At 52.3% G+C, this 25,076-nt stretch overlaps 1 protein-coding gene across 3 annotated transcripts in view; it reads right to left on the reverse strand.

The window, feature by feature from the left end:
- Positions 1-25,076, reverse strand: part of EEFSEC (eukaryotic elongation factor, selenocysteine-tRNA specific) — a 249,610-nt gene that overhangs the window by 48,980 nt on the left and 175,554 nt on the right. For all 3 annotated transcript variants that reach the window (XM_053898246.1, XM_053898245.1, XM_053898247.1), the window contains one exon: positions 15,169-15,825. In XM_053898246.1, the coding sequence (XP_053754221.1) occupies positions 15,169-15,825 (657 nt within the window). The remainder of the gene's footprint in view (positions 1-15,168; positions 15,826-25,076) is intronic.

Here is a 25,076-nt window from a genome sequence, read left to right on the forward strand (position 1 = left end):
CAGTCACCAGGGCCAGTGGCACGGTGGAAGTTCAAAGTCAAGTATGCCGGGCCTTTGCAGAGCCCGTGCTGAAGACGCCCGCCGGGATGCCCCGGGGGCACTCTGGGCAGGACGGTGGGTCCCAGGCCCTTGCTAGCCCATGAGACAGGGCCAGCTGAGACCCAAGACCTGTCCTGGGCCCCATGGCTGGGCGAGAAATGACACAGTCAGAGAAAAGGCACAGTCCTTGCACCAGGAGCTTACAACCTACCTAGAGAACCACCTTATAAAAGGCACCACAGGGCCCCAACAGGCAATCCAGGCAGAAAATGCACACCCAATTCCTAACAATGTTCGTCCTTTCTTCCTACAAATATTTACTGAGAGCCTACCATGTGCCAGGTGTGTCACCGAGGGCAAATCCAAGCTCCTGCCTCCAGGGGCTCATGTATATCCTTGTGGAGGGTAATTACATTCTTTCCTCCATCCCATTGCCTCTGGACGGCTCACTGGCTACAGGGTGTCCCTGTCTCTGGGCAGGGCCCTGGTGCCTACAAGGGCCCCAGTCAAGCTTTTCGTGCCTGTGTCCTCCCAACACCCTGGACCTTGCTCCTCTGTAAACCCTGGTCCTATCTCTTGTCTTCGGAGCACAGATCACTCCCTGATATTATGCTATAGCTTTATCTGCTGTTTGTTTAACGTTTATTTATTTTGAGAGAGAGAGAGAGTGAGAGAGCAAGCAGGGGAGGGGCAGAGAGAGAGGGAGACAGAGAATCCCAAGCAGGCTCATGCTCAGCTCAGCGCCTAACGCGGGGCTCGATATCCTGACCATATCATGACCTGAGCCGGAATCAAGAGGTGGACGCGCAACTGACGGAGCCACCCAGGTGCCCCTGTCCATTACTTGTTTCTTCCTCCCAAGCGGGACACAGGTCCATGAGAGCAGAAACATGTCTCTCTTCTCCACAGCTGTGTTCTCTGCACATCAACAAGCCTTGCTATATGCTCCCCGAATGCCTGAGTCAATGTTAAACGTACCTAACTGTGGTTGTTGGTACGTCTGCAGTGCTCAGTCCTGCCTGTGGTCTTTCATTTTTTAACACTTCATCAACGCATAACTGATCTATAAAAGCACGTACACATTTTAGGTATGTAACCTGATAATTTTAGAGATATGTATACACCTATGAAAACATTACCACGATCGAGCCGATGAACATAATGAACATGTCTATCACCCCTCCCCCCTCCCCTCAACCGTACCCACCCCAGACTTCCCCCAGTCCTCCCGGGCTCAGTTTGGACAAGCCTTCCTTCAGACAGCCTCCCCACACGGCAGGAACCTCCTGTCATGAGGCCTGGCCGCTCTGTCTCATCACTGGCAGCTGGCCTGTCTGTGTCCCTCACGAGACAGACTGGGAGTTCTGCCCTGCAGGGCCCCGGCCCATGACAGGTCCCAGTAAATATGCACGTGATATGCAGGTGGGGAGGGAGATACTGCTGACAGAAGGGGACTCTTGGCTCTTTGGGCGCAAAAGTAAATCACTCACGTGGACTTGCGGCTGGGGGTACGTTTCATTAGAGGGAGCCCACAGCCCCGCCTTGCACCTAGGTCCCCTTCCGCCCCAGTACAGGCCATCCCTCGCACCGGAGCACAGCAGGCTCTCCAACGGGCCTGGTGGCGGGGCTTCGTGGTGACCAGGGCCCTGGGGTGGCAGGCATGCTACCTATTAGCAAAAAGGCATTTCACAAGACTTTTTATTGGGCCTTCTCCCCCGCCTCTTCCTTTCTTTGGGTTATAGAATATTAACTTAAAAAGCTAAATGCCACAGACACAGTGGAGGACCCATCTCCCACCCCCTCCCAAGCCTCGCAACGAGGGCAGACTAATTTTATTAACTTCAGGGGAACTTCAAAAAGCTTCGGGGCCTTCATGGCAGACTGCAACGACCCCAAAGTTGGTTTAAGTGCTACATAAACAAAAGCCTAGGGCCAGGGAAGCTGAGGGCTCCCGGCACTTCTTGTTTATGTTCTCATCTGGCCGAGTGGGCCAGCGTGCGGGCTGGCGGGCCCTGTAATCCTGCCGGTGTGTGGTGCCGGTCAGTTCACTGACCTACATTACCACAATATTTTTTTAAGCATCCGGGATAAGGTGAGGAGCGAATGGGCTTTTTCTGACCCTCCGAGGAGGGGCCCGAGGGGCTCCCTCTTGCTTGCTGCCTTGTGGTCTCCTTGGGCTGGAGTGGCAGTTTAGAAAGGATTCAAGTTCAAAGGCAGAGCCCTGGTCATTCCTGTTCTCTTGTTTTATGGCTTGGCCAGAAGGCATAATAGCACTGATTAGGTGTAATGTCCCTCCTACTAACTTCTGTGTCTTCAATTCCACTTGTAGGGGTCAGGCAGTGCGGGTGAGGAGGCCGGTCTTCAGCATATTGCCAGGAACCCCTTGTGGTCTCAGAAAAGCTGACAAACCACGCCCCCCCCCCCCCCCCCCCCCGTTGGTCCACACTATCATTTCCAGCAGCCTGAGTGGATCCTTCCAGGAGCTGGAAGATGGCCCAGTCTGGCACTATGGACACAAGCTGCCAGGACATTGAGAGGAGCTGGCAGCAACCTCCTCCTCCCTCAGACTATCCAGCCCTCTGCACCTCCTCTGTCCCCGACACCAGCACCCTCAGCAGGTGAGAGCCACAAACTGTCCTTGGCCATGCTCTGGAAGAGACGCCTCCACATCATTAGTTATTCTTCCAAAAAGCCACGTAGGGATTTAGCAAAGTGAAATGACTGGCCCAAAGTCACACATTTCCAGCCTTCCCTGCCGTCACCTCCACGGCATGAGAGCAGAAGAGGTGGACGTTTGGCAGCAGTGAATGGGCCCGGCCAGGCATCCCCATTCTCTGGGCTCCCCCGAGCCATGCCATGATTGCCTGGGCCCAAGCTAGCAAATTCAATCCTGGGGCAGCAGGGTAGCCCCACCCCTACCCATCCCAGCTCCTAAAAACCCCAAGCCACCGGAGAAGCCGACCCCAAGGACAGGGAGTAAAGACAGATGGAGCCTGGCCACTCCAGGCGGGAACTGAGGTGGGGCCTGAGCACCTGTCAAAGGAAGATCTGCCAGCCCAGTGGACTCAGTGCCTTGGGAGGGAGGGCTACGTGGCTGTGAGGTGCTTCTGGTCGGCTCTGGGGCCAACCCGGGGTGGAGGCTGCCAGGTCCAGAATGTACTGAAGGCCAGTGAGGCAAGCTGCTGACCCTCCAGGAACTCTCCAGGCTCCTCATCCATAAAATGAGGCTGAAGGGATGGTAAACTTTCCTCTAGCTTTGGTTATGAGGCCAAGAGGCCAGTTGCCCTTCTGGTGAATTCCAATACAGGCCACATTTAGGAGCACGGGCGCACTGGAGACCAGAAGAGATGAAGAAAGAAGGTTAAGGGGATGGGGACCAGGAGAGGGAAGATGGGAGGAGGAGGTGCTCAGCTAGAAGCAACAGCTAAGAACAGACTCAAATGCTATTGTCCAACATGGCTCTTGACTCTCTGCACAGAAGGGCCAATTCCAGAGGGAAGGCTGAGCTTCTGCTCGTGCAGTGGGCCGGAGCCTGGGCTCTGGAGCCAGCTTGCTTGGGCTCAAAGCCCTGGTCTTGTGGTCTTGGAGCCTCTGGCCCGTGGCCTAACCCCTACGGGCCTTAGCTGCTCATCTACAAAGTGAGGTAAGAGAGCTATGGCAGGTTTACACAGAGTCGGCACTGGCCTGGCCTCTGCCACCCCCACGCTCCCTGGGCAGGGTGTCTTCCTCCCTCAGGACCCTCCCCACTGCACCATACACAGGAAGGCAGGGGGGGCAGGTATGGGGCCTGTGTTCCCCACCCCACTGGCTGCCACATGCAGATGCGAGCAGACATTGCTGACAGACCACGGCACTCTTCCATGGCCCCCTGCTGGCCACTGAGCCCCAGGCAGAAGGCTGCATTGGGAGCAGGCCGGGACAAAGCCTGTGTGAGGGTCTTGGCCCAACAGCAGCTTGACTGCACTGGCTGCCCCAATTGGAAGAGGGGTGGTAGGGGAAGGCAGGAGCTGGCCGAAGTGCATCTCTGTGTCCCCAGAATGTAAGCTCTCCAGATATTACTGGGGGTAGACGTGGTAAGAGGGGACTCACAAATGTCTGCTGTAAGAAATCTCATGAAAAGTCTCGTTAGAGAGAGGGACGATAGCCTTTCCTGCTGGAGGCAGTGAGGCCGATATCTCTGGGGAGCTTCCGGAAGACCAGGGGTCATCATTTGTCCTGGGTGTTAAAGGGCAGGGGGGCTAGAGAACATGCCTTTTCTCGGCCCTGTCTGTCTTTGAAATATGTGTGTGTGCCCAGTGGTTGGCTCGTCTCCAAATTATAGACTCTTCCAGCTAAAGGAGAAAGACCTCAGAGATTAGACACCCGCACATCCAGCAGGGAAAAATCTTCAGAGGACAGTTGGAGGCTTTTCATTTTGAAATCAATCATCGTGACGTCAAACCAAAGGCAATGCATGTGGGACTTACTCCTTGGGAACAATGCTGAACCTGGGCCAGCACGGTTACAACACTAGCCCGAAGTGGGGACTTTCACTGTTTGCATGAATACTTCGCTTTGTTTATTAGCCGTCAGTCATCAGAGGGTAACTTCCCAAAGAGCACTCACTGGTTGCGTATGGAAGCCCAGGCCCTTGCTTACATGCCAGGCAAGTCCCCACTGTCCCCAGCCCCTGTGCGGGAACCTGGCTGCCAGTGCACATAATTATGTCATTACATGTGTGTGTCTCTCGGGGCCCAGTTCCCAGGATGAGGCTTGGGAACTGCCCAAGTTCCGAAGCGACTATTCTAATTCAAATTGGAGAAGTGGCACCAAGAAAAGAAGGGCAGCCTGCCGTGCAGTGGGGACCCGAGTCGCTCGCTCCATTGGCTGTGAGGAGGGCTGAGGCAAGAGAAGGGGTTGGGAAGGTTTGAGTCCGGACTGCTTCTTTCAGCTCTGTGCCCACGACCTGGGGCAAGGGACTTCCCTGACCCTTAGTTTCTTCCTCTGAAAGGGCTGTTTTGGGGATTAGGGGTATTGGTGTTGGCAAGGACAACCAAGACATATCCAGAGACCACAGATGGAGAATTATCTAACCGGGGGCTGCTCTCAGGACTCTGGTTCTCTCCCTCTTACCCTCCACCTCACAATGAGGTCCTCGCTGAGGACAAGAGCCAGGGAAGGGATCTGCAAGGGATGAACTCAGAAGTTGCCTGGATCCCCAATGCAGCCCTCACACGGGGTGGTAATTCTCCCAGGGCACTTGACAGCCACCAGGATCGACAACTTCCCCAAGCGTCCCTGAGATGACGATGCTATTCTGGTACACCCATCCTTACTTGGCGTAAGAAACATCTCGCCCAAAAGATGCCTTTTCTTCCTCCCCAGTACAGGGCCATGGCCTGGTATGGTGGGGAGATGGGGGCCCTGGAGTGGCCCCCAGGGTAGGGCCACTCCTCCACCCGCCACGGTGGGACCCTGGGCAGACCACATCACTCCTCTGAGCCTTAAGTGTCCTCCCCTTTGAAAACAGGGTGAACCTATCTGCCTCCAAAGTTGTTGTGAGAAGAGGCAAGATTTCTGACTGAAAGATTGTGTGAGCGACAACCAACCTCACTGCAAACCCAAGTCCCCTGGTGCAAACCCAGGAAAGGAAAGCAGCCTTCAATTCATCTCCTTTTGTCAAGTGATTTGCAGAGGCCCAGTGAGGAGGCCCAGGGCAGGCACCCCCAGGGCTTCCACCCAAGGAGGAATCTGCCCGCCTCTGCCCCACCTCTTGGGCCAGCGGGGCTGGCTTCCTCAGAACTAGGGCCTGCCCACCACTGGGCAGAGCACTTGCTCATCTGTAGAAGCCCTGCCACCCACTTCCCTGTACCCCCACTGAGCCTCCCTCTCTGTTTCTGTCCTCCATCACCCAGGCACTGATGCAGGTAAAGCTGTCTGTCCACAGCTCATAGGGAGGTACAAAGGCACCACTCCTAAAGGCAGCCGTATTTTCATGGAGGAAAAAGGAGACGCACATTTTAGTGAGCACTTGCTTCGTGCCAGGCCCCCCCTTGGCCCTTAGCACACGTGACCTCATCAACTCCACCACAGCTTCCTCACCTAAGAGACAGGTTCCGGGGGTGGGGTGGGGAGAGAATGTCCTGTCTATGGCCAAGCTGAGCCAGGCCAGTGCCAGCTCTTTCCACTGTGTCGAGCTGCCTTGACCCTGTGTCTATATTCAAGCAAAAAAGCAATCTTCAATCTGAGGAGGCTCACAGGCACCTCAACAGCCCAGCAAGATTCTCTACTATCAGATGCTGCCATTTGGAAGGGAGGAGAGAGGCCAAGGGCTTGGGCCAGGGCCAAGGCCAGAACAACTAGGGCTGATCTTCACTATCTGATCTTCTCCCTGAGGAAAGAGCCCTCCTGACCTCTGGTTCAGGGGGAACCTCTGTTCTCTTGAGTGGCCTGGGAGCCAATACAGTCTTCAGCCTGCTGGACAGGGGCCTAGGGGAGCAAGGGTTAGCAGAGTGGGCCAAGGGACCAGGTGGATCACAGCACCGCTTCCTCCGAGGGCGGGTCAAGAAGGACTGCAGGGAGCCTGGGCTGGCCGGCACCCCAGCCAGCACACTCTCCAGTGCCCTGGGCACATTGAACAAGCCATCAGCAGTACCGTGGGGTGAGCCAAGAGCCAGGAGGCAGCAGCACTTTAGACTTCAAAGCCAGCCAGTGCCCCTGGTGGCATCTGTGTGTTTACACTTGGTTGGGCTGATGCCGCAGGCTCCTTGGCCCAGCCCTAAGGCCTTCCCCATCCAGCGCCAGGGTGCCAGAGCCAGGGTAGTCGGCATGCATGGCCTGATCCCACCACAGAAAAGGTGCGGGTGTCAGCATCTCGCCACCATCCGAGTTGGGAACCCAGGCATCTGTGCCTGAGGAAAGTCCAAATAGCAACAAGGAGAGCCACTGCTTAACGATGGCCTAGTGTGCCATGAACAGCACTCGGCATTTTATATGTACTCGTCTCCCCGCCTTCCACCAGCCCATGGAGTAGGGAGGATAGCCCCTATTTTTCCAGGAAGGGTGCTGAGGGGAAGAGACTCCCCCAAAGTTTCACACCCACTCAGGGCCGTTCAGCATCCCCTGGGGCCTTGGCTGGAGCCCAAGGTCCCTGGGCCCTCAAGGCCTCAGCCCGCAGACATTGCCATACTTGGTTCTCCTCCCTCCTCTCCTCTAGTCCTGGTCTCAAGGAGGCACCCTCTCGGTCCTGTGTGGCTGCTTCCCCGACCTGCCACGTCCTGGGATCCCAGCCGGGGTAGCTAAGGTGTAAGGTGGGCCCAAAGAGATTTCTGAGTAGGCAGTGGCAGGACCACCTTAGTTTCTCAGAGAGTGATGTGGGCGGAGGTGCACAGGCTTCTAGGGCAGAGAGGGAGGAGAGGAGGGCCCCTGGGGTGCGGCAGCAGTCGGAGGTGTGAAGTGGACCATGGCAGGGCAGGCCAAGTGCACAGCACTCCGCGTCCTCGGCACTGAGCCCTCGGTGGCCCCACCTTTTCCCATGCAATTGTTACAAATGAGGAAACAGGGCCCCAGAGAGTAAGTGGCTTCCATCAGGCCAGACTACTCGACTCAACCTGGGGTGCCCAGGATCTGGGAATGCAGGCTAGGTGACAGGAGACAAGGTTGGGGACCTCATGTGGACACCCGTCTGTAGGCTGCCCTGGCTGGCCCCACTCAAAGGATTTCTCCAGCACAATCTGAATGAAGCCTCAGCCTCCCCCAGGCCCCAACCTGCTGGTGGCTTTGGTGGTTGGTCCACATACACCTTGGAGCTGCCTTCTGTCCTCCAGCTGCCAGGCACCCTGGGCCAGAGGGCCCTGTTTCCGTGCCTCTGTAGAAACAGTGCCTGGCTCTGGGACCTCCACCTCCCAGTCTGACCGGTCACAAGGCACAGCTCAAAGGTCATTAACTCTTTGTACTTTTCCCGTACAAGACCACCTCCTCCCACCTTAGCAGAGTCCTTGCCCCTCTCCTGCTTCCTGCGGCCCTCTGTAGGCCCTCTGACCAGGCACATGTCTCCTCCATACAAAGGCCATGTTGCCTGTGACACTCAGCCTGGCTCACTAAGAGAGGAGCAGCTGGTTTAAATCCACACATGGCTGGGATACAGGGACCTCTGGAGCATGGCCCAGGAGCTCCATCCCAGCTTAGAAACACCACCCTTTACTTTCACCAGATCTTTGCACACCTGCAAAGAAAGATTCTTTACCTAACCGTTTTCTTTAAATACCGACGCTTAAAAGAGAAACTTCACATGGTACCCTAGAGAGAAAATGAGAGTCGCCATAAATAGGAACCTGATGGTAAAGTAAATACAATTTAAAAAATGAATTGGATCCTAGTCACAGACTGTTGATACTGGAAGGATCTATCTTGGCCCTGTTTTCTGCTTGTTCAAAAAGCAGATCAGCATGTAAGAGATGGGTGTTAAAGTCACCTTCAAAGGAATCTAGGACTTTCTTTGCGATGTAATCAAGGGACCAAAAAAAAACCCAAAACAAAACAAAAAACAAACACACACACACACACACACACACACACACACACACACCCAAAAACCAAAAACCAAAAAAACCTGAAAAAGAACAAAGTGATTACTAAGGGATTCTACATTGTAGAACAGTATGGGAAACAGCCTTAACCAAATGAACAGCAACCTACTGCTTGCCAATTTCCAAGCAGCAAATGTATGAAAGAATAAACAAATGAGCACACACACACAACATATATCTATGTATCTATATCCATTCTTCATTTCTACTTTTAATGGTTCATGATTTCTACTTTTGAAAATCTACTACCGTTTTCTCTGTGGCCACAGGTACAACTAGAATCTAAGGCCCACAAGCACAGGGATTTGGCTCTTATTTACCGTTATACCCCCAGCCCTGAAAACAGCACAGGGTAAGTGTTCCACAAATATTTTTTGAATGACTGTTGCTGAATGCCCAGTTTTGTAAATGTTCCACAGAAAAAAGGAGAAAGGGTATTTTCTCTGTCTGAGAGATATAAGGGTTTTTATCTATTTAGAAATCAAGTGTAGGAATTGTGTTACACCTCTGTGTCCTTCTTTACCTGTTGTTTAGCGGGCCTGTCCAATTCTGGAACCCGCATTCTAATGTGCCCCACTATAATTATCACTCCTTTTTTTTTTTTTTTTAACCAAGTTCTCCTTGAATTTCTAACAGATTTTGTTTTTATATGTTTGGCAGGTGCAAGTTTGTAACCATGCCTTTATCATTACATGGTATCTCTCTTTATCTTGGTAAGTATTTTTGTCTTAAATTCTAGCTTGTCTGAAATTAGCATTACCACTCATACTTTCTTTTTGTTCACAGTCTCCTGACATTTCTCTATCCGTCCTTTTATTCCTAACCTTTGTTTACCATTGCATGTTTCCTATAAATAGCATATTACTGGGTTTTGTGTTTTAATCCAATCTATCATACTCTGTACTACAGAGGAGAATTTGGCCATTCACGTTTAGTGTAATGACTAACACTCTTATTCCTCCTGTTTTTGTCATTATTTATGAACAATGTTTTTGTTTCCTTCATTTTTGTTGGTTTAATCAAATTCATTTCAGATTTTCCTTTGTGTGTGTGGAAGTGCTACACTTTCCTGGTCCATTCATAGCTTCTTCCCCTTTCTCTGTGCTTATAATCTTACACATATTTCTATACTTTTACCTGAAAACAGGACACTAAGCATCTCCCTCACCACCATATACTCTAATTCCTTTCCCCAAGCCCTCCCCTGAGAAAGGCTAGGCCTTTAGAACACCTTCACTTCCCTTCCTCTCCCCTTCAGGTGAGACCTCAGGAGTGTTTCTAGTAACCTGAACTCCCTTCCTAGGACCTAATTCCTGAGGAATGCAGAGAGAGTAGAGTACTTGTGGTTGTAGATGGTGGTTAGATTTTCCTTGCAGGATGCTCAATCTGTTTCAAGAGTCATATTTACCATTTAGACCAAGTGTGAACAGATAGCTAGAGGCCCAAATTCTGCCCAGTATCTGTTTTTGTACGGTCTTCAAGCTAAGAATGTTTTTTCTGTTTTCTAATGGATTGAAAAACATCAAAAGAAGAACATTTCATGACATATGAAAACTATAAGAAGTAAATTTCAGTGTCCCTAAATAAACTTTTACTGGCCTCTCACCACACCTACTTGTTCCTACCTTGGTCCCGCTGCTTTTGTGCCACAGTGGCAGAGTTGAGCAGTTGTGACAGAAACCTAGGAGCTGCTGGGTGCAGGAACTCTGGGATGGCTCCACAGCGTCTCACCTGGCTACATGTTTTATTTATTCATTTTTATTAACCAGTGCATAGGCGCCATGTCAAAACAGGACAAGTGGACTTCAAATGTCACACTTTCAACAATGCTCAGTGAGGTGTGGATTATTATTTTCTCAAATCACATGGCAAAGCTCTGTGTTTGTTACTGGCTGTGTTAATAAAATACAGCATACACTGACATCAGAATATTCCCAGCTCACAGAAAAAGAAAATGAGATGATTTCAAGCAGTACATCTCATCACGGCAGAATTTCTTCACGAAACAGCAACAGAGAGAGAGAGAGAGAGACAGAGACAGAGAGACAGAGAGAGAGAGAGAGAGGATATAAAGCTATAATCAAAGTAAGTTTCCAAGTGGCTCATTTGTTAGCCAAGCAAAGGAAAGCCATTTACTGGTGGTAAGTTAATTAAATTGTGTTTGATTGCAGCAACTAAAAAAAAGTATCCAGAGAAAACAAGCCTATTGAAGATGATTAGATTTGGGGCAAGACCAGTTGCTTGGTTGTGTCCTACAGGCCACAGACACTCAAAACAACAGCAATGAGTGCGGCCACATCTACAAGGGAGCCTGACCCATCCTTCGATGTGAGCAAGTGAAGCAGAGCACAGAAGGAAGAGAAAACCTGGGGAGGGCAGACGGCTGGCCCCTGTATGGGCCATGCACTGTCCGCAGCATTGTGTATTTACTTCACTCTGTCACTTTCTTTCTAGAACTTACTACTACCTGAAGGCATCTAAGGTACTGTTCCTTGTCAAGTCTCTCCCATGAGAACAAGCACTCTGTCTTGCTGTACCCGCAGTGCGCGGCATACGCAGGAGCTGAGGAAACATCCGAATATATGAATGAAGAGCGTGTTTTAGGCAATGAGCCCAGACTGTATGCCTTAAGTCTGTCCAGGTGGAAAACGTTTATTCAACACACATCTATAGAGGGCTGGGCCTTCCTTGGTTGTAAACGGAGGAGGTCTCAGAGGCCCAAGTCGAGCTCCCAGAAAGCTGATTGGGTTTTGCAGAGTAGACACAATGAGTTTGCCCAGCATCATGGAGCAAGGGCTAGGAATTGGTTCACCACGGTGGTGAAGAATCTGCCCAGGAGACTGGATTTAATCTTTTCAAGATGGCTTGGCTTCCTGGAGACGTCTTTGAACGGAGATATGCCTAGGGACGGGTGATAGCTGTGATGTGTCTAGGAATTCTTCAGAGGCAGGCAAGCACAGCTGGGAAAAGATCAGCACTGGGTACTCCCTGCCCTTGTCAACCACATCCAGCAGCCAGCTTGGCTCTTAGTTTCCTCCCCAAACATGCCACTTCCAGCAGTCCTGGCTGCCTCCTGACAGGGACCGGGGCGGCGGAGGGAGGGAGGTCTCTGTGCTTCAGAGAGGAACAGAAGTCCTGGGGAAAGGATTGGAATATCATTCTGGGACTTTAAGGGCTAAACTAATAACAATAAAACAGCAAACACAGAGTAGGAGCCAAACACTGATCTCGGAACCTTCATGCACTCCCCCAGCTCACCTACATCTCACCCCATGGTGCAGTGCTGTGAAATTCTCCGGACACAGGGAAGTCTCATGACCAGCCCATGTTTCCACACTAGGAGGTGGTCAGGCTGGGACTGAAGCCCAGGCCTGCGCATCTGACGGGTCTGCTGCAAGGCAAAGGCTGTGGCCAGCCAAGCTATCTGAAAAATCTCTGTACACTCTGAGTCCTGCTCAAAGCAAACAGGGTCGCCTCTTGGAATAAACCAGGCCTGCTGGTTAGCTACACGAGGAAATCTTCCTCCTTCCCCTGAGCTGGACTCAACTCTCGCATATGAAGCCACACGCTATTGTGGCTCTTTCAAAATGACCCTGAGAGGAAAACTGCTTGCTCCATAAATGAGTGAGGATGGTAAAAGAAAATGGCTGCACAAGGCATACAGTGGTTACGTGGCATAGCCAGGGTTTGAGCACAGTCCGTGTGACTCCCAAGGTCAATGCCTTACCAACCTTACAAGGAAGGAAAGTCTCCCACCAAGGAGGCTCCAGTTTCTTAAGAGCACCCAAGCCTCTCAACTCACTGGACAAGAATCGACCTGACATGCTGGAAAGGTAAGGACGTGGAGGCCGGTAAGGGCTGGGATCCAATCCTGACTTTACCATCCTGTGACCTTGAGCAGGTCACTTCACCTCTCTTGAGCTAGCTTCTAGTGCGACTGCCTTTGTAGAGGCACCCTGGTGGCCTGAATTCAGAGTAGGAAGAAAATGTTTTTTCGAGTAACTTTTTGTTTTGTTTGAATTATGTTTCATCGTGCGCACATATTACTTTTCTCAATTAGTTACATATAATTTTAGGAGGAAGAAAGTGACCTATTTAATACTTTTTTGAAAAAGTACATATAGGAAAAGTAATAACTTCCTCCTTGGATTTTTATAAGGATTTAAAATAATGTATGCAGCTAGTAATGGCACACAATAGGTGCTGCATAAATAGAGAAGGGATAATGTGGAGGGAAGCAGGGGGCGGGTGTATTCCTGCGCCCAGAAGGGAACCTGTGGCACAGAGGTCCCCAGCATCAGGACAGGTGTCCACTCAGCCAGAGCCTTAAGGGGCTGGTAGGGGGAACCTGGGTGCCTGTTCCCTTACTTCCTTGCAGGAGCCTGGTCTCAGGACCCCTCCACACACATCTACAGCCCCACCTGAAGCCAGCCCTGGTTGGAGGGAGCCTTTCCACTTAGGGTATCTTTGTGGGATCTGCTGACTGCAAGTCTAGGGCTCTTGTGCCTTCACTTCTGGCCTCCATGGATTGAGCAGGAAAGGGTTGGTGGCCCCAGGGATGCCCCAGGTTGGTGGCAGGGCCTGGGTCAACTTGCCTCCTGGGTCCTCCCCACTGCCCTTAGGAGGCAAGAGTCATTTGATAATATGTCCAAGCCCACACGCCTCATTCTCAAAGGAAGAAACAGCTCCTCCCCCACCAATGGGCCTCTGTGGGCAATTAGACCTGTGAGCTCGCCAAGTGGGGCATTACTCCATGGCAGATACTTCCCCAGAGAATAATTACACTTCATAATACTGCTAATAAACAAAGCTGGACAAATGAGCGACGTGCACTTTATCACCTTTGTCTTCAATCAGCATCGCAGGGCTGGCCCAGGGCTGATAGAGCCCTTGAGTGGCCCCACGGTTGGTCCTTGACCCCTCCTGGTGGCCCTGGAGTTCAAGCTGCCACTGTACAGATGAGGAAACCAACATCCACAGAGGGACAGGCCCTGTCCAGAGAACAGCAGAGGGGGATGCAACACGGCTCCAGCTCCCAGACCCACACAGGGCAGCAACGCAGGGTGACCACACCTGCCTGGCAGAGTGGGCAAGGCTGGCCTTGAAGTGGGAGCCCTGAGTTAACAAAGCTGAGGATCCCGAGTTTCAGACTGATATGAGCAGGTAAGTAAGAAGCTTCTACTGATTCCCTCATCAGAGGGCAGGTCTCGATACAGGCAGGAGAAGAAGGGGCTGAGGTCAGAGGGCAGGTCTAGATACAGGGCCTGACCACCAGGAAGAAACCCAAGACAGGGAGGAGGGGAGTGGGGGTTTCCACTGTGACAGAGAGTGCCAGAGGAGAAAGAGATCTGGAAGATCTGGGGATCCGAAAGAAGGGAAAGAGACAGGTGGCAATGGAACCCCAACACTGTCCGGTGCCCAAGGCCCTGACACTTTCTCCTGAGTGCCGGCTTGGTAAGGATCAGACACCATGCTGGAGCCTAAGCTGACGCGGGCAGGGCTGCACCAGGAGGGGTGACCCTCATCTTGCTAAGAAATAGAACTGCAGGCCTGCTGAGAGCCTCAGAGGGTAGACCCCACTGGAGGCTAAGTCCCCAACACTGGGGTCTTATCACCACCACGCTCACCTGGCTCAGAGACAAGTCCCAGGACCACCCACAGCCACCCCTGCCCCACAGGGGCGCACATCCAGGGAGCAAGGTTTAGACATTCTTCACCCATGTCTTCAAGGCCCAGGAGTCAGGGATTCCCAGTGAGACCTACAGGGACAGACAAAGTGGGTGGGCAGGGCCCACCTGACAGGAGGTAATCCGAGGATTTTGAACCCTTTCAGGCTCTAGGCCACCCTCATGAAAGGTCTGGGAACCATACTGGTTCACCCACATCTAAAGACCTGCCTCCAGTGACGGTGACAGGGACCCCAGGAAGCCAGCAGCCCGGGGCCTCCTGCCTTGTCACCTTCCTGTACCTTTCCACCTCTTGCCCTCTGGCACCCCCCTTCCCCAACCCCACAGGCTGAGGACATGCTTGGCCAGGCCTGCCCTGCACTGACCAGCCGTGCTCTCTCCTTTGATACGATTGGCTTGGGGCAGACCCAGCAGCCACTCTGCCTGATGGAGGCTCAGCCCCCACTGAGCCCACGAGAGCCAGGGCCTGGTCATCAGGCTGTCAGGGGCAGGGCCCAGCACCCTATCTGAAGTTCAGGGAGGCCACTGATACACTGGCTTCTGGTCCAGCTGAAGTGCTGCTGTCCGGACCCGGACTGAGTGAGGGCCAGGGCTGCCCTGCCCTCCTCTGCCAAAGCAGAGGGTAGGGGTGGCTGGTTGGGGGCAGGTGAGGTGGAGCTTGCCGACCTGAGTTCAGGCCCCGGCTCTATGACCACGGGCAGAGAGAACCCAGGCCACTTGACCACACGGGGCCTCAGCTTCCTTGTTCAAAAACCTCAGAAGTTGGGACCAGAAGGCTGCTAAGGTCTTCCTGCTTCTCATTACGGACCCCAACCATGCCCATCCTGGCCATCCGAGCCTGACAAGGAAGGGTGATGGGCAGACGGACTACTTACCCGCTCCACGAGGCCATGCTTGTGCTTGAGCTTATATACTTTCAGCCTGGGCAAGAAACTCTCGGCATAGTCCTTGTCCTCCAGCCCGTGGAGCAAGATGCCGTGGAAAGCCAGCCGGCACGTGTTGGCATGAATGTCTGCATCTAGCCTTGAGCCGATCACCAGGCACAGCCGAGGACAGGTGACAGGCTTCTCAAACTCCACGAGGGCCCACTGCTGCCGAGGACAGTGGCCTCCCGTGGCCTGGCCCGTCTTCTTGTCAGCCTCGCCACTGTCTGTCACCTCTGGTGCCAAATCCTTGCTTAGGTACTGCTCCTGGAAGAGGTATTCTCGAGAGAAGTCGAAGGAGTCTAGCACAGGCTCATGGTCAAAGCTATCAGGGGCAGGGCTGAAGAACATCAAGCGGCCCATCACCGTCTCATGGCCCACTGTGATGTGGAACTTGGCCTTGGTCTGCAGGGGCCCCCGGAAGTACGGGATCTTCTCCACAGAGATGAGGGCTGCATGGACAGTGTGCAGGGACTCAGGGGCACACACCAGGCCACGCTCCAGCAGCTTGGGGTCAAACTGGGTGACACAGATGCCCAGTCGGTCTCCCTGCATAGCTGATGAGACGGGCATGTGAAACATCTGCATGGACTTCACCTTCTTCACCACCTGGTGTAGCAAAAGAGAAAGCTCATGAAACAAAGAGCCTTGAGGCAAGAGGGAGGGGCTCCAGCTGGAGAAGTCCCTGTCCCAGAGCTGCCAACACTCACCTGGCACCTGGCACCTGGCATGCCAGCCTAGGGGAGCACTGGGGCGGTCAGATTCCCCTTGGCCACAGCAAGCTCCACCCTGCAAACATGGGGCCCGGGTCCACACAGCACACTAGTCCAGCATGTGGGGGGTAGGCACAGCAGCCAAGTCCTGTGCTACTGTAGCTCCCTCCATCGTTTGAGTCCCCGCTCTGCCCCAGGCTCCATTCCAGCACTTTCTTGCCTTGAGCCCTCTGTACAGGCTCACCACCGCATGCAGAACGCCCCCCCCCTCCCCCCAGGTCCTCAGCCTGCTAAGCCATGACCACCTATCCTCGAAAACCTGGGCCAAACACCACTGCTCTGGAAAGTCTGCCCTGACCCCCAGCGGGCAGGATCTGTCCCTCTCCGGTGCTACCCCAGCCCCTCTGAGTCATACACAGACTTCTCTGCAGTCAGGGCCCACTCTACACCAGCCTGCCTGCTAGCCTGTGGGCTTCTCCAGGGCAGGCCACTCCTCACTCCCTGGACACACAGTCCCTGGGGGACCGCAGTGTGCCAGAGACCGTTCTAGGGGTATGAATAGAGTGAGAAACAACAACCAAACTATAAACACATCAAATGAACTAAGTCTATATTGACAGAATTAACATACAAATCTTATGTGTAAATATAACAATAATTACATATGTATATAACATAATTACATATGTACATACATAGCATATGGCATATAATATAGTACATGTAGTATACCATATTAAATATATATGGTATATATAATACTATACTATACATATTACACATAGTACGCCACATTACGTATAATATGTGTTCATATATAACATCTAGAGAAGGCCCAGGGTTGGGGAAAGGTCTGGCTTTTCGGAGCGGTGGTCAGGGAAGACTTCTGTACAGGTGATGTCTGAGCTATCACCTGATTATAAGAAATTGTGTGAAGGTCCAGGAAAAGATAGTTCTGCACAGAGGAGCTGATGAATGTACAGGCTGGGACAGGGGTTCCGTGAGTCTGAGAAATAAACAAAGAGGCAGGAGGGCTGTAGCAGGGAGGGCAGGGAGGACAGGGAGGGGAGGCCGGGCAGGCCGGAAGTCACCGAGGAGTTTAGGCAAAGGAGTAACCTGATCTTATCTCTGTTTGGAAACCATCACACTAACTACTACACTGGGCAGATCTCTGCACCCACAGTTTGTAAATCAGGAACAGACATAGGAGAGGCTCTAATAAACGTTCATGAAATCAATGGACATTCCTACTAAGAGCCACTGTCAGAGAGGAGATGAAATCACATTCAGGGATTTCTGCTTAGTGCAGCAAAAAGATGGGTAATAGATTTCAGAAAACCTGCCATCAAAACTTGTTAAATTAAAGACACTGGCCTTTAGGTCTCAAGCATCCCCATCTACAAAGCCTGGGTATGTGGAACACTCTCTTTTTCCCTGGATAAAGGGAGAATGCTGAGCTGATACCGGGCGCAGGAGGCCAGGCCCTTTCCTGGAGAGCCATAATACTCAAGTGTTTGTTTAAAGATCATTAACTACCTAACCACGAGGTCAGGGAGCAGAGAAAGTGAGAAGTGCGGTGTCAAAAGCCACAGCCAAGATCAATCAAAGAGAAACATAAAACACCTCTAAAATGGTCTACAAGGGCGACGGGAAACTAAGATTTTCAGGAATGCATCTCAGAGTAACTGGAGAATATTATCTTACACTAAGCGTCTGCCCAGAGAGCCAGGCCCCGAATCGCAACTCTTCCCCTGAGGCCCGTGGCCGCCTGGTGAGCTGTCCTTTGGCCCCCACCCCACCCCACTCCCTTCTCCAGGCCGCCTTTCTCAAACACATGTTGGATGATGCAATTCTTTGGCACCAACCTCTATACGGGCTCCCCTGCTCTGCACCACTGCTTTCAAACCTCTTGGGCGTAGCTGTGGTGAGCAGGACGATCCTTTGGTCAACTGAAATTCTACGGGAGGATCAGCCCCCTGGCTGCCGCCCCCCATCAGGTGAGCTGCTCAGGGTGGATAGGGGCTCCTGCACCTCCTGACGCCCCCTGTGCTGCCCCACCAAGGACTTCGGCTTGCCTGGCTTTCCCGCATGGCCTTCCCTGGAGCCTCCTGCAACGCGGCCTGCCTCGGCAGCTCTCTTCCTGCCCCATATTCTTCCAGCACCTCAAGCCCCAACCAGGGCAAGCTTGAGGAATTCCCTACATACAGAACCCCATTCCCTACATACAGAACGCAGGGCCCTGTATGCCTCTGCGTTTTGCCCGTGAGGCTCCTTCTCCCCAGGACTTCCTCCACCTGAAATTCCCATTCATCCCGAAACTCTGGCTCTCAGGGTACCTCCTGGCATGGCATCCCTGCCTGCTCCAGACTGAACTGGCTATTCTCCCTGGGTTGCTCTGAACCAGATGCACTGAGCTGTCATTGTTGCCTCATGGCTCTGCCAGTCTGTGACTCTGTGTATCTACTGACTTAAATGACAATATAGTAAATACCTGTGGCCCCATCGTGCACTCTGAGAACTACAACATTACCAGAAAGTTCCATCTCCTTCTGTGCTCCTCCCCCACCTAGCTCTCCTGCCTTGCCCACCAGCTGGAGGCAACCATTCTCTTGAATTTGGTGTGTGGCATTCCTTTCTTTATATATATATGTGTGTGTACATGATTGAGCAGAGACTCACTACATATGTAGTACATATGCCTAATCAATACTTTGCTTTGTTTTCTGAGTTTTTGAACTTCGGAGTTCGTGTCCGTGCTGCCTACACCTGCAGTTCATTTGTTGCTGATGCCGTCTGGCACAAGGCACGCACCGACCCCCATTCACTCTCCTATTGGTGCGCACATGGGTCGTTTCCAGGTTTTCGCGGGAAGAGGATGCAGTGAATGCCCTCTCACACAGGAGTCCTGCCTGGTGCACAGTGCTAGGAGGGGTTCTGGAAGACACGGGCCCTGGACCAGCACTGCTGGGTCAGGGGCGACTGCTCGTGTCTCCTAGATAAATAAAGTATCAATGTACACTTCCACCACAGGCTGGAGACTCTCGATGGATATAGGTTTTCTCCAACATCTGGCACAGCCAGATTTCTTCATTTTTGCCTGTCACATTTTTTTTGCCTTTTAAATCCTGAAGCCAGGGGCCATGTTCCTACTGCTGCATCCTCAGTGCCTAGCACAGAGGGTGGCTGAAAATGCTGCTTATGGCAGACCCAGTTACACACCCAGCCCATTGGAAGAGAATGGCTGCATCTGATTCTGGAAGAGAAATGCCCCCCGTGGCAAAAACACACCTGGCAAAGCACGGAGCTGAGACTCCAGACTGGCCGGGGCTTGAGCGGGATCCTTGGGTTTATGACACTTCCTGTGACAGAGGGCTCAGGGCCTTGTGCCACCCTGCCAGCCCCCACCCCCACCATCAAGCCCATCTGTAAGCAGGCTTTGTCACAGGCATGTTCTCTTTTCAACGGGGCTTGTGTTCTTAGGACCAAAATGATAAAGAATGCCTTAAGAGGGCACCGGGAATAGCAGAAAGACAAATAACTGTGCAAATCAAGATTTCAAGGGCCCAGACAGGAAACTGTGAAACCGATAAAGCTGGGGACAGGGTGGCATGGCACTACCGTGGGCTCTCCTGGGTGCACGCAGACAGCATCGCCCACACGGACCTATCGCCAAGCCCACATTTACAGGGTATCCTTTAAGAACGTAAGATCCCATCTAGGACATCAAAAAACACGGGAAAGTAGTTTTGCCAACTCAAGAAGGGGGAAAAAACGGCCTTTCATTTTCTAGCCAACTCTGAGGGATTCCATCCATCCATTCAACAACTCACTCATATTTACTAATATCCAAGGGGAGTGGTGGCACACTGTGTGTGCATTCACTCAACACGTATTTATCAAGTTTCTCTCATGTAGCAGGCCCAGGCCCTGGAATGATACGGGGTGAGCAGAATGCACTCTGGAGTCTACCGTTGGGGGCGGGGGAGATGTTAATAAAATCATCAATTAATAAATTCAGAATTACAAAACCATGGAGAGGTGTTATGAGAGAGAATAGCTGGGGGATGTAATCCTTCCTGGGTCATCAGGGAGGGCTTCCCTGAGGAGGTGGTACTAAAGTTGAGACCGGAGGGAAGAGAAGAAACCACCCATAGGGGATCCAGGCAGAGGGAGCAGCAGAGCAGGCCTGAGGCCCTGAGGGGGGAAAGAACATGGCCTGGTTGAGGGACTGAAAGGCGGTGGGCTGGCTGGCTGGCTGGCAGGGAACCGGCCAGGGGCAGCGGCATCGGGATGGAGACACAGGCCAGCCACCTTCACCGTGGGAAGGACAACAGAAGCCCCTGGTGGCAGTGGTGACCTGGGTTGAGCATAAGAATAACACCTGCTATGCATACTTTGAAAAGGTCACTTTGGCTACACGGTGTGGAGAAGCCAGAAAGGACACAGGGAAACCAGCAAGGAAGCTACCCCAAGAGTTCTTTATGCAGTACATTGTGGGGATGTGCTGATAGACCAGACATGGGGACGATGGAGACACGCTCAGATGGACACTGAGGCTCCGGCTGGAGGAACAGCCCAACGGTGAGGTGGGGAGGGGCAGCTAAGTGACCTGTGCCCAGGAGAGGCCTGAAAGGCAGCTGAGGAAAGGCAGCAGGCCTTGGGTGAGCACAGAGGTCAGAGCTCCAGGAGACATGGAGGCTGCAGGTGGAGGTCGGGGACTAGGAGAAGACGGCTCACACACTAACTGCCTCTGGCCTTTTTCCACCTAGACGTCTGGTCGTCTCAGAAACGGCAGCTCTGCGCTTCTGGCTGCTCATGTGAAAACGGTGGGTTCCCCCTTGACTCCCCTTGTTCTCTCATACCCATACCCAGCCATCGGGGGCTCTAGCAGGCCTCACCTTCCAAACAGGGCCGGCACCTGAGCCCCTCCTTCTGTAACCACTGCCTGTCCTGGTCTCAGGCCTACCTGGCTTTGGCTATTGCCCCTTTCCCTGCAGCCTGTTCTCCATAAAGCGGCTTAAATATAAGATATGACTCTCCAGTTTCACCTCTGAGCTCTCTAGTGGCTTCCCATCTTGCTCTGTAAAACTAATGTCTTCGCTAGGACCCCAAGGCCATATAGTCAGCTCCTGTCATTTCTCTGACTTTATTAGCTAGGTTTCCACCCTCAGCCCCCATTCAAGCCACTTTAGTCACATGAGCCTTCCTACTTCTTGCTCCCGGAACACACCAAGTGTGCTCCTACCTCAGGGCCTTTGCACTTGCCAGTGCCTTTGACTGGGATGTTCTTCCCCATACACATTATTTCTCTTTTCCTTATTTCCTTCCTATCTGCTCAGATGTTTCTTTAAAAATTTTTTTTTAACATTTATTCATTTTTGAGAGAGACAGCAAGCAGGGGAGGGGCAGAGAGAGAGAGAGAGGGAGGCACAGAATCAGAAGCAGGCTCCAGGCTCTGAACTGTCAGCACAGAGCCTGATGTAGGGCTCAAACTTGGAATGCTAAGATCATGACCTGAGCCAAAGTCAGATGCTTAACCAACGGAGCCACCCAGGTGCCCCTCTGTTCAGAAGTTTCTTTATCAGAGTCCATCTTTGGGGCACCTGGGCGGTTCAGTTGGTTAAGTGTCTGACTTCTGCTCAGGTCACAATCTCACACTTTGTGACTTTGAGCCCCACATCGGGCTCGCTGCTGTCAGTGCAGAGCCTGCTTTAGATCCTCTGTCCCCCACTCTCTCTGCCCCTTCCCCACTTGTGCTCTCGGTCTCTCTCAAAGTAAATAAACTTTATCAGAGTCCATCCTTGACTCTGTAATAAGAACTCCTCATTCCTCTCTATCTTCTTTTCTGTGTTTCACTCTTCTTCATAGCACTCACCACTAGCTGACATATATATTTGTTTACTGACTGTCTCTCCCACACTGGAATGTAACCTTCATGAGGGCGAGGGGTGTGTTTTTATTTTTTTAATTTCTGTTTCTATCTCCAGTGCCCAGCGCAGTGCCTGATGTATGGAGGACCTCAACACATGTTTGTGGACGGAACGAATGGAGCCATGGATGGGCGCGGCATTGTCTCTGCCCTCAGAGAGCCCTGATCTGGGTCTGGGGTGTATACATCCACAAAGGCCCATGGAAGTACACACCCACACTGTGGAGCAGGGCTAGCCCTGAGGCTGGCTAGGAGTTGGAGGTTCCAGACAACCCAGGGGGAGGAGCCTTCCAAGCCTCTCCCAGGGACTCAGGTTTCCCTGGCAGGGCACAGTTAGAATGGCGGCAGAGAAGGCAGGTGGCAGAGTGGGGAGGTCACTCTGCGTGGGACCACCAGGCAGGCCCATCCCCTGAGCTCAGCTCCCAGCAGGGACAGTGGCTGCAGAGTCTCTTCCCCTTGTCCTTCCCCTCTTTCCGGCCCCAAGCACTTCTGGGGAAGGGAGGATGGACCCAGGGAGAAAGGAAGGAATACATCAAGCAAGAAAACAATTTTTAAAACTCAAGTTCATGCTTGCTAAGCAGTTTGGTCCTTTCTGACTAACAAAGAGGCTTTGCCATCAACTGGGTCAAGTTATTCTTCATGAAAACCCTACGAGGCAGGTCAATATTTTTGCATTCAATTTTATGGGTGAAGAAACAGAGGTTTTTGATGTCTCCAAGGTCACAAAGCAAATCGGGTGAGACTTGGGACAATGAATGTGGGGACTGCAAGGCAGGCCTGACATCCCACGGCCCGGTCTCTGGACCAGCTGAGCAGAAACTGTGCCTGGGTGGCTGGCGCTAGGGGCAGAGTGGCCCTGCCCTGCCAGGCTGCTCCAGGTCCGGAGGACCAACGATGTGGGTGCCCACGTGGTGGGAACCAGAAAGATGGCTCTAGGGAAGGGGCAGAGGGAAGACTCCACTGTGAGAGGGCCCTGCTCAGGTGTGGAAGGAAGCCGAGGGGAGGCCAGCCTGCCTGGGACTCGGGAGCAGTGGGGGCAGGGTCAGGGACGGCCCCTTCCTCCCCCTACTCAGGCCGTTGCGGCTGCCCTGGCCATGGTCAGCAACAGCCTCCTCCTGGCCAAGCACAGAGGACAGCTTCAGACCTGACTTCTCAACACCTTTGCTCCTCCCTCAGCTGCCTCTGTGTCTGTGTCTGGGCAGATACCCCTTCTGGTCTTCTGAGCATCTGAAGTGTAGTTTTCCAGCCTCTGAGGACTCTGTAGGGAACTGTACTCAGAAGGATCTGGTTTCTGTTCTGGAGACTACTAAAAACCTCCAACAGAAGTGACTCAAAGTAGAGATCATAAAGCATTCATCTCTGCTCTCCAGGACACCTTGCACGGAATAGTGGCACCCAACTAACATTGGACTTCATTGCTTCACTGCGTGATCTACATAGAAGTAAAGAAAAGAGACCCTTGACGTTGGTTGGATGTCTACATGTGACGATGCTTTACAGACCTGGGTCCATATCATTCCCAGAGCAACCTTTAGGTGGCTAACAATGACCTCATTTTACAGACAAGGTAACTGAGGTCCCAGGGGTTAAGACATTTATCCTCAGCATCCAGATACGCCCACCATGAAAGCCCAAATTCTTTCACTATATCATGCCGTAAAAACCCATCTACTGCACCCCGGAAGTCGAAACGAAATACGATCACTGCAGTGAAGTTCCCTGGCAGCATTCCTTCTGTGGGGTAAGAAACGGAGAGGCCCGACACCATCATAATAAACTGCAAAGGAACAGCAGTGTTGAGGGTCCTCCTGGTGTTCTACGGAATCAACAGATGCTTCGAAGAAGTGGACAGTAGCCTGTGCCTAGCAGTCTTTCTGATGTGCAGAGATTCTGTAATAATGGCACTGGCTGTAATGAGATTGGACCGCTATTATCCATTTTTGTTCCACTAATGAGCCTGGAAGCTCCTGGCTGTGCCAAAGGCGAGGGTCGGGGCCTTGCAACTTCATCATTACTTAATAAAATGTAAATCGGAGAGGAAAAGAAACACGCAGGGTTTGACACTAATAAGCTTACAGCAGGATCAGTTACTTCAATTCAAAGAGGTTCAGACCGGAGGGGGAGAAATGAAATAAGCTTTTAAAGACCAGTCTAGGTTTGGCTCCATCAGACCTAACCAGTTTTGTTTAATAAGGTTTCAGTTTGGCTGCTCTCATTTCTCCCTCTTCTTCGGGCTAGGCCGGGTATAGATAAGGCATCCCCCACCCCGCCTAATGCATTAATTGCATCTCACACAAAAAGCCAAACTCGGGACTCTGCACAAGGAGAGAGCAGCGTGGGCCCCTGGGGGCTGCCGGCACCTCCCCTGCCTGGTGCAGATCCTGGCTCCCCTGGCACCACCGCCAGGACTGCGAGAGGAGAACGTCACATGGGTCCTGCGGACTCAGTTCTCACCCACTTATTTTTCAGAGCAGCGAAAACCACTCAGAAAGGTATGGGGAATCAAATGACATCATGACCACCTGTGTTCCCATCACCTGGAACTGACCACTCAGATCTCATCATTCCATCCCGACATCGAGCTGAAGACCTCTAGTCCCACTTCCCTCCCCGGCTCCGTGTAGCAATTACTTCCATGAATTCTGCATGTGTCCTTCTATTTTATATACTTTGACCCGTGTGTGTATCCCTGAATAGTATATACGTTTATTAGTTCATACAAATGGTGCCATATTATTGCTTGACTCCTACCTGACTCCTTCCTTCTGTATTCTATTTCTGGCATCTGTTCCTCCTGGGAAATACAGATCCGGAGAGAGCTGTGTATTTACCATATACTTATCTCAGCAGAGATACTGCTATCTCTGTACACATCTAGGGGAAAACTCCACCCCGTATCCATGCCTTTATTGACGGACATGGGTTGCTATTCTCGTTGCTATAAATGATGCTGCAGTGACCATTCCTGCACACATGGACTTGTACACATATGCAGAGTTTCTCTAGCGTGGGTATCTGCGTGGAAGACTGGTGTGGGGGACACATTCCAGTTTCACCAGGTCTTACCGACTGCTTTCTGGCAGTGTCCGGTTTCCACCCCCACCAGCAGTGGATACCCTCGCCCGCACTTGGTACTGCAGGCTTTTTAACTGTTGCCAGGCTGATGGATTAGGCCCGGCGTCCCATTGCTGTCCTAATGTGCGTTTCTAGAGCCGGGC

This window comes from Panthera pardus, unplaced genomic scaffold (genome assembly GCF_024362965.1).
Source record: "Panthera pardus isolate Hobbes unplaced genomic scaffold, ASM2436296v1 HiC_scaffold_8, whole genome shotgun sequence".
NCBI lineage: Eukaryota > Metazoa > Chordata > Mammalia > Carnivora > Felidae > Panthera > Panthera pardus.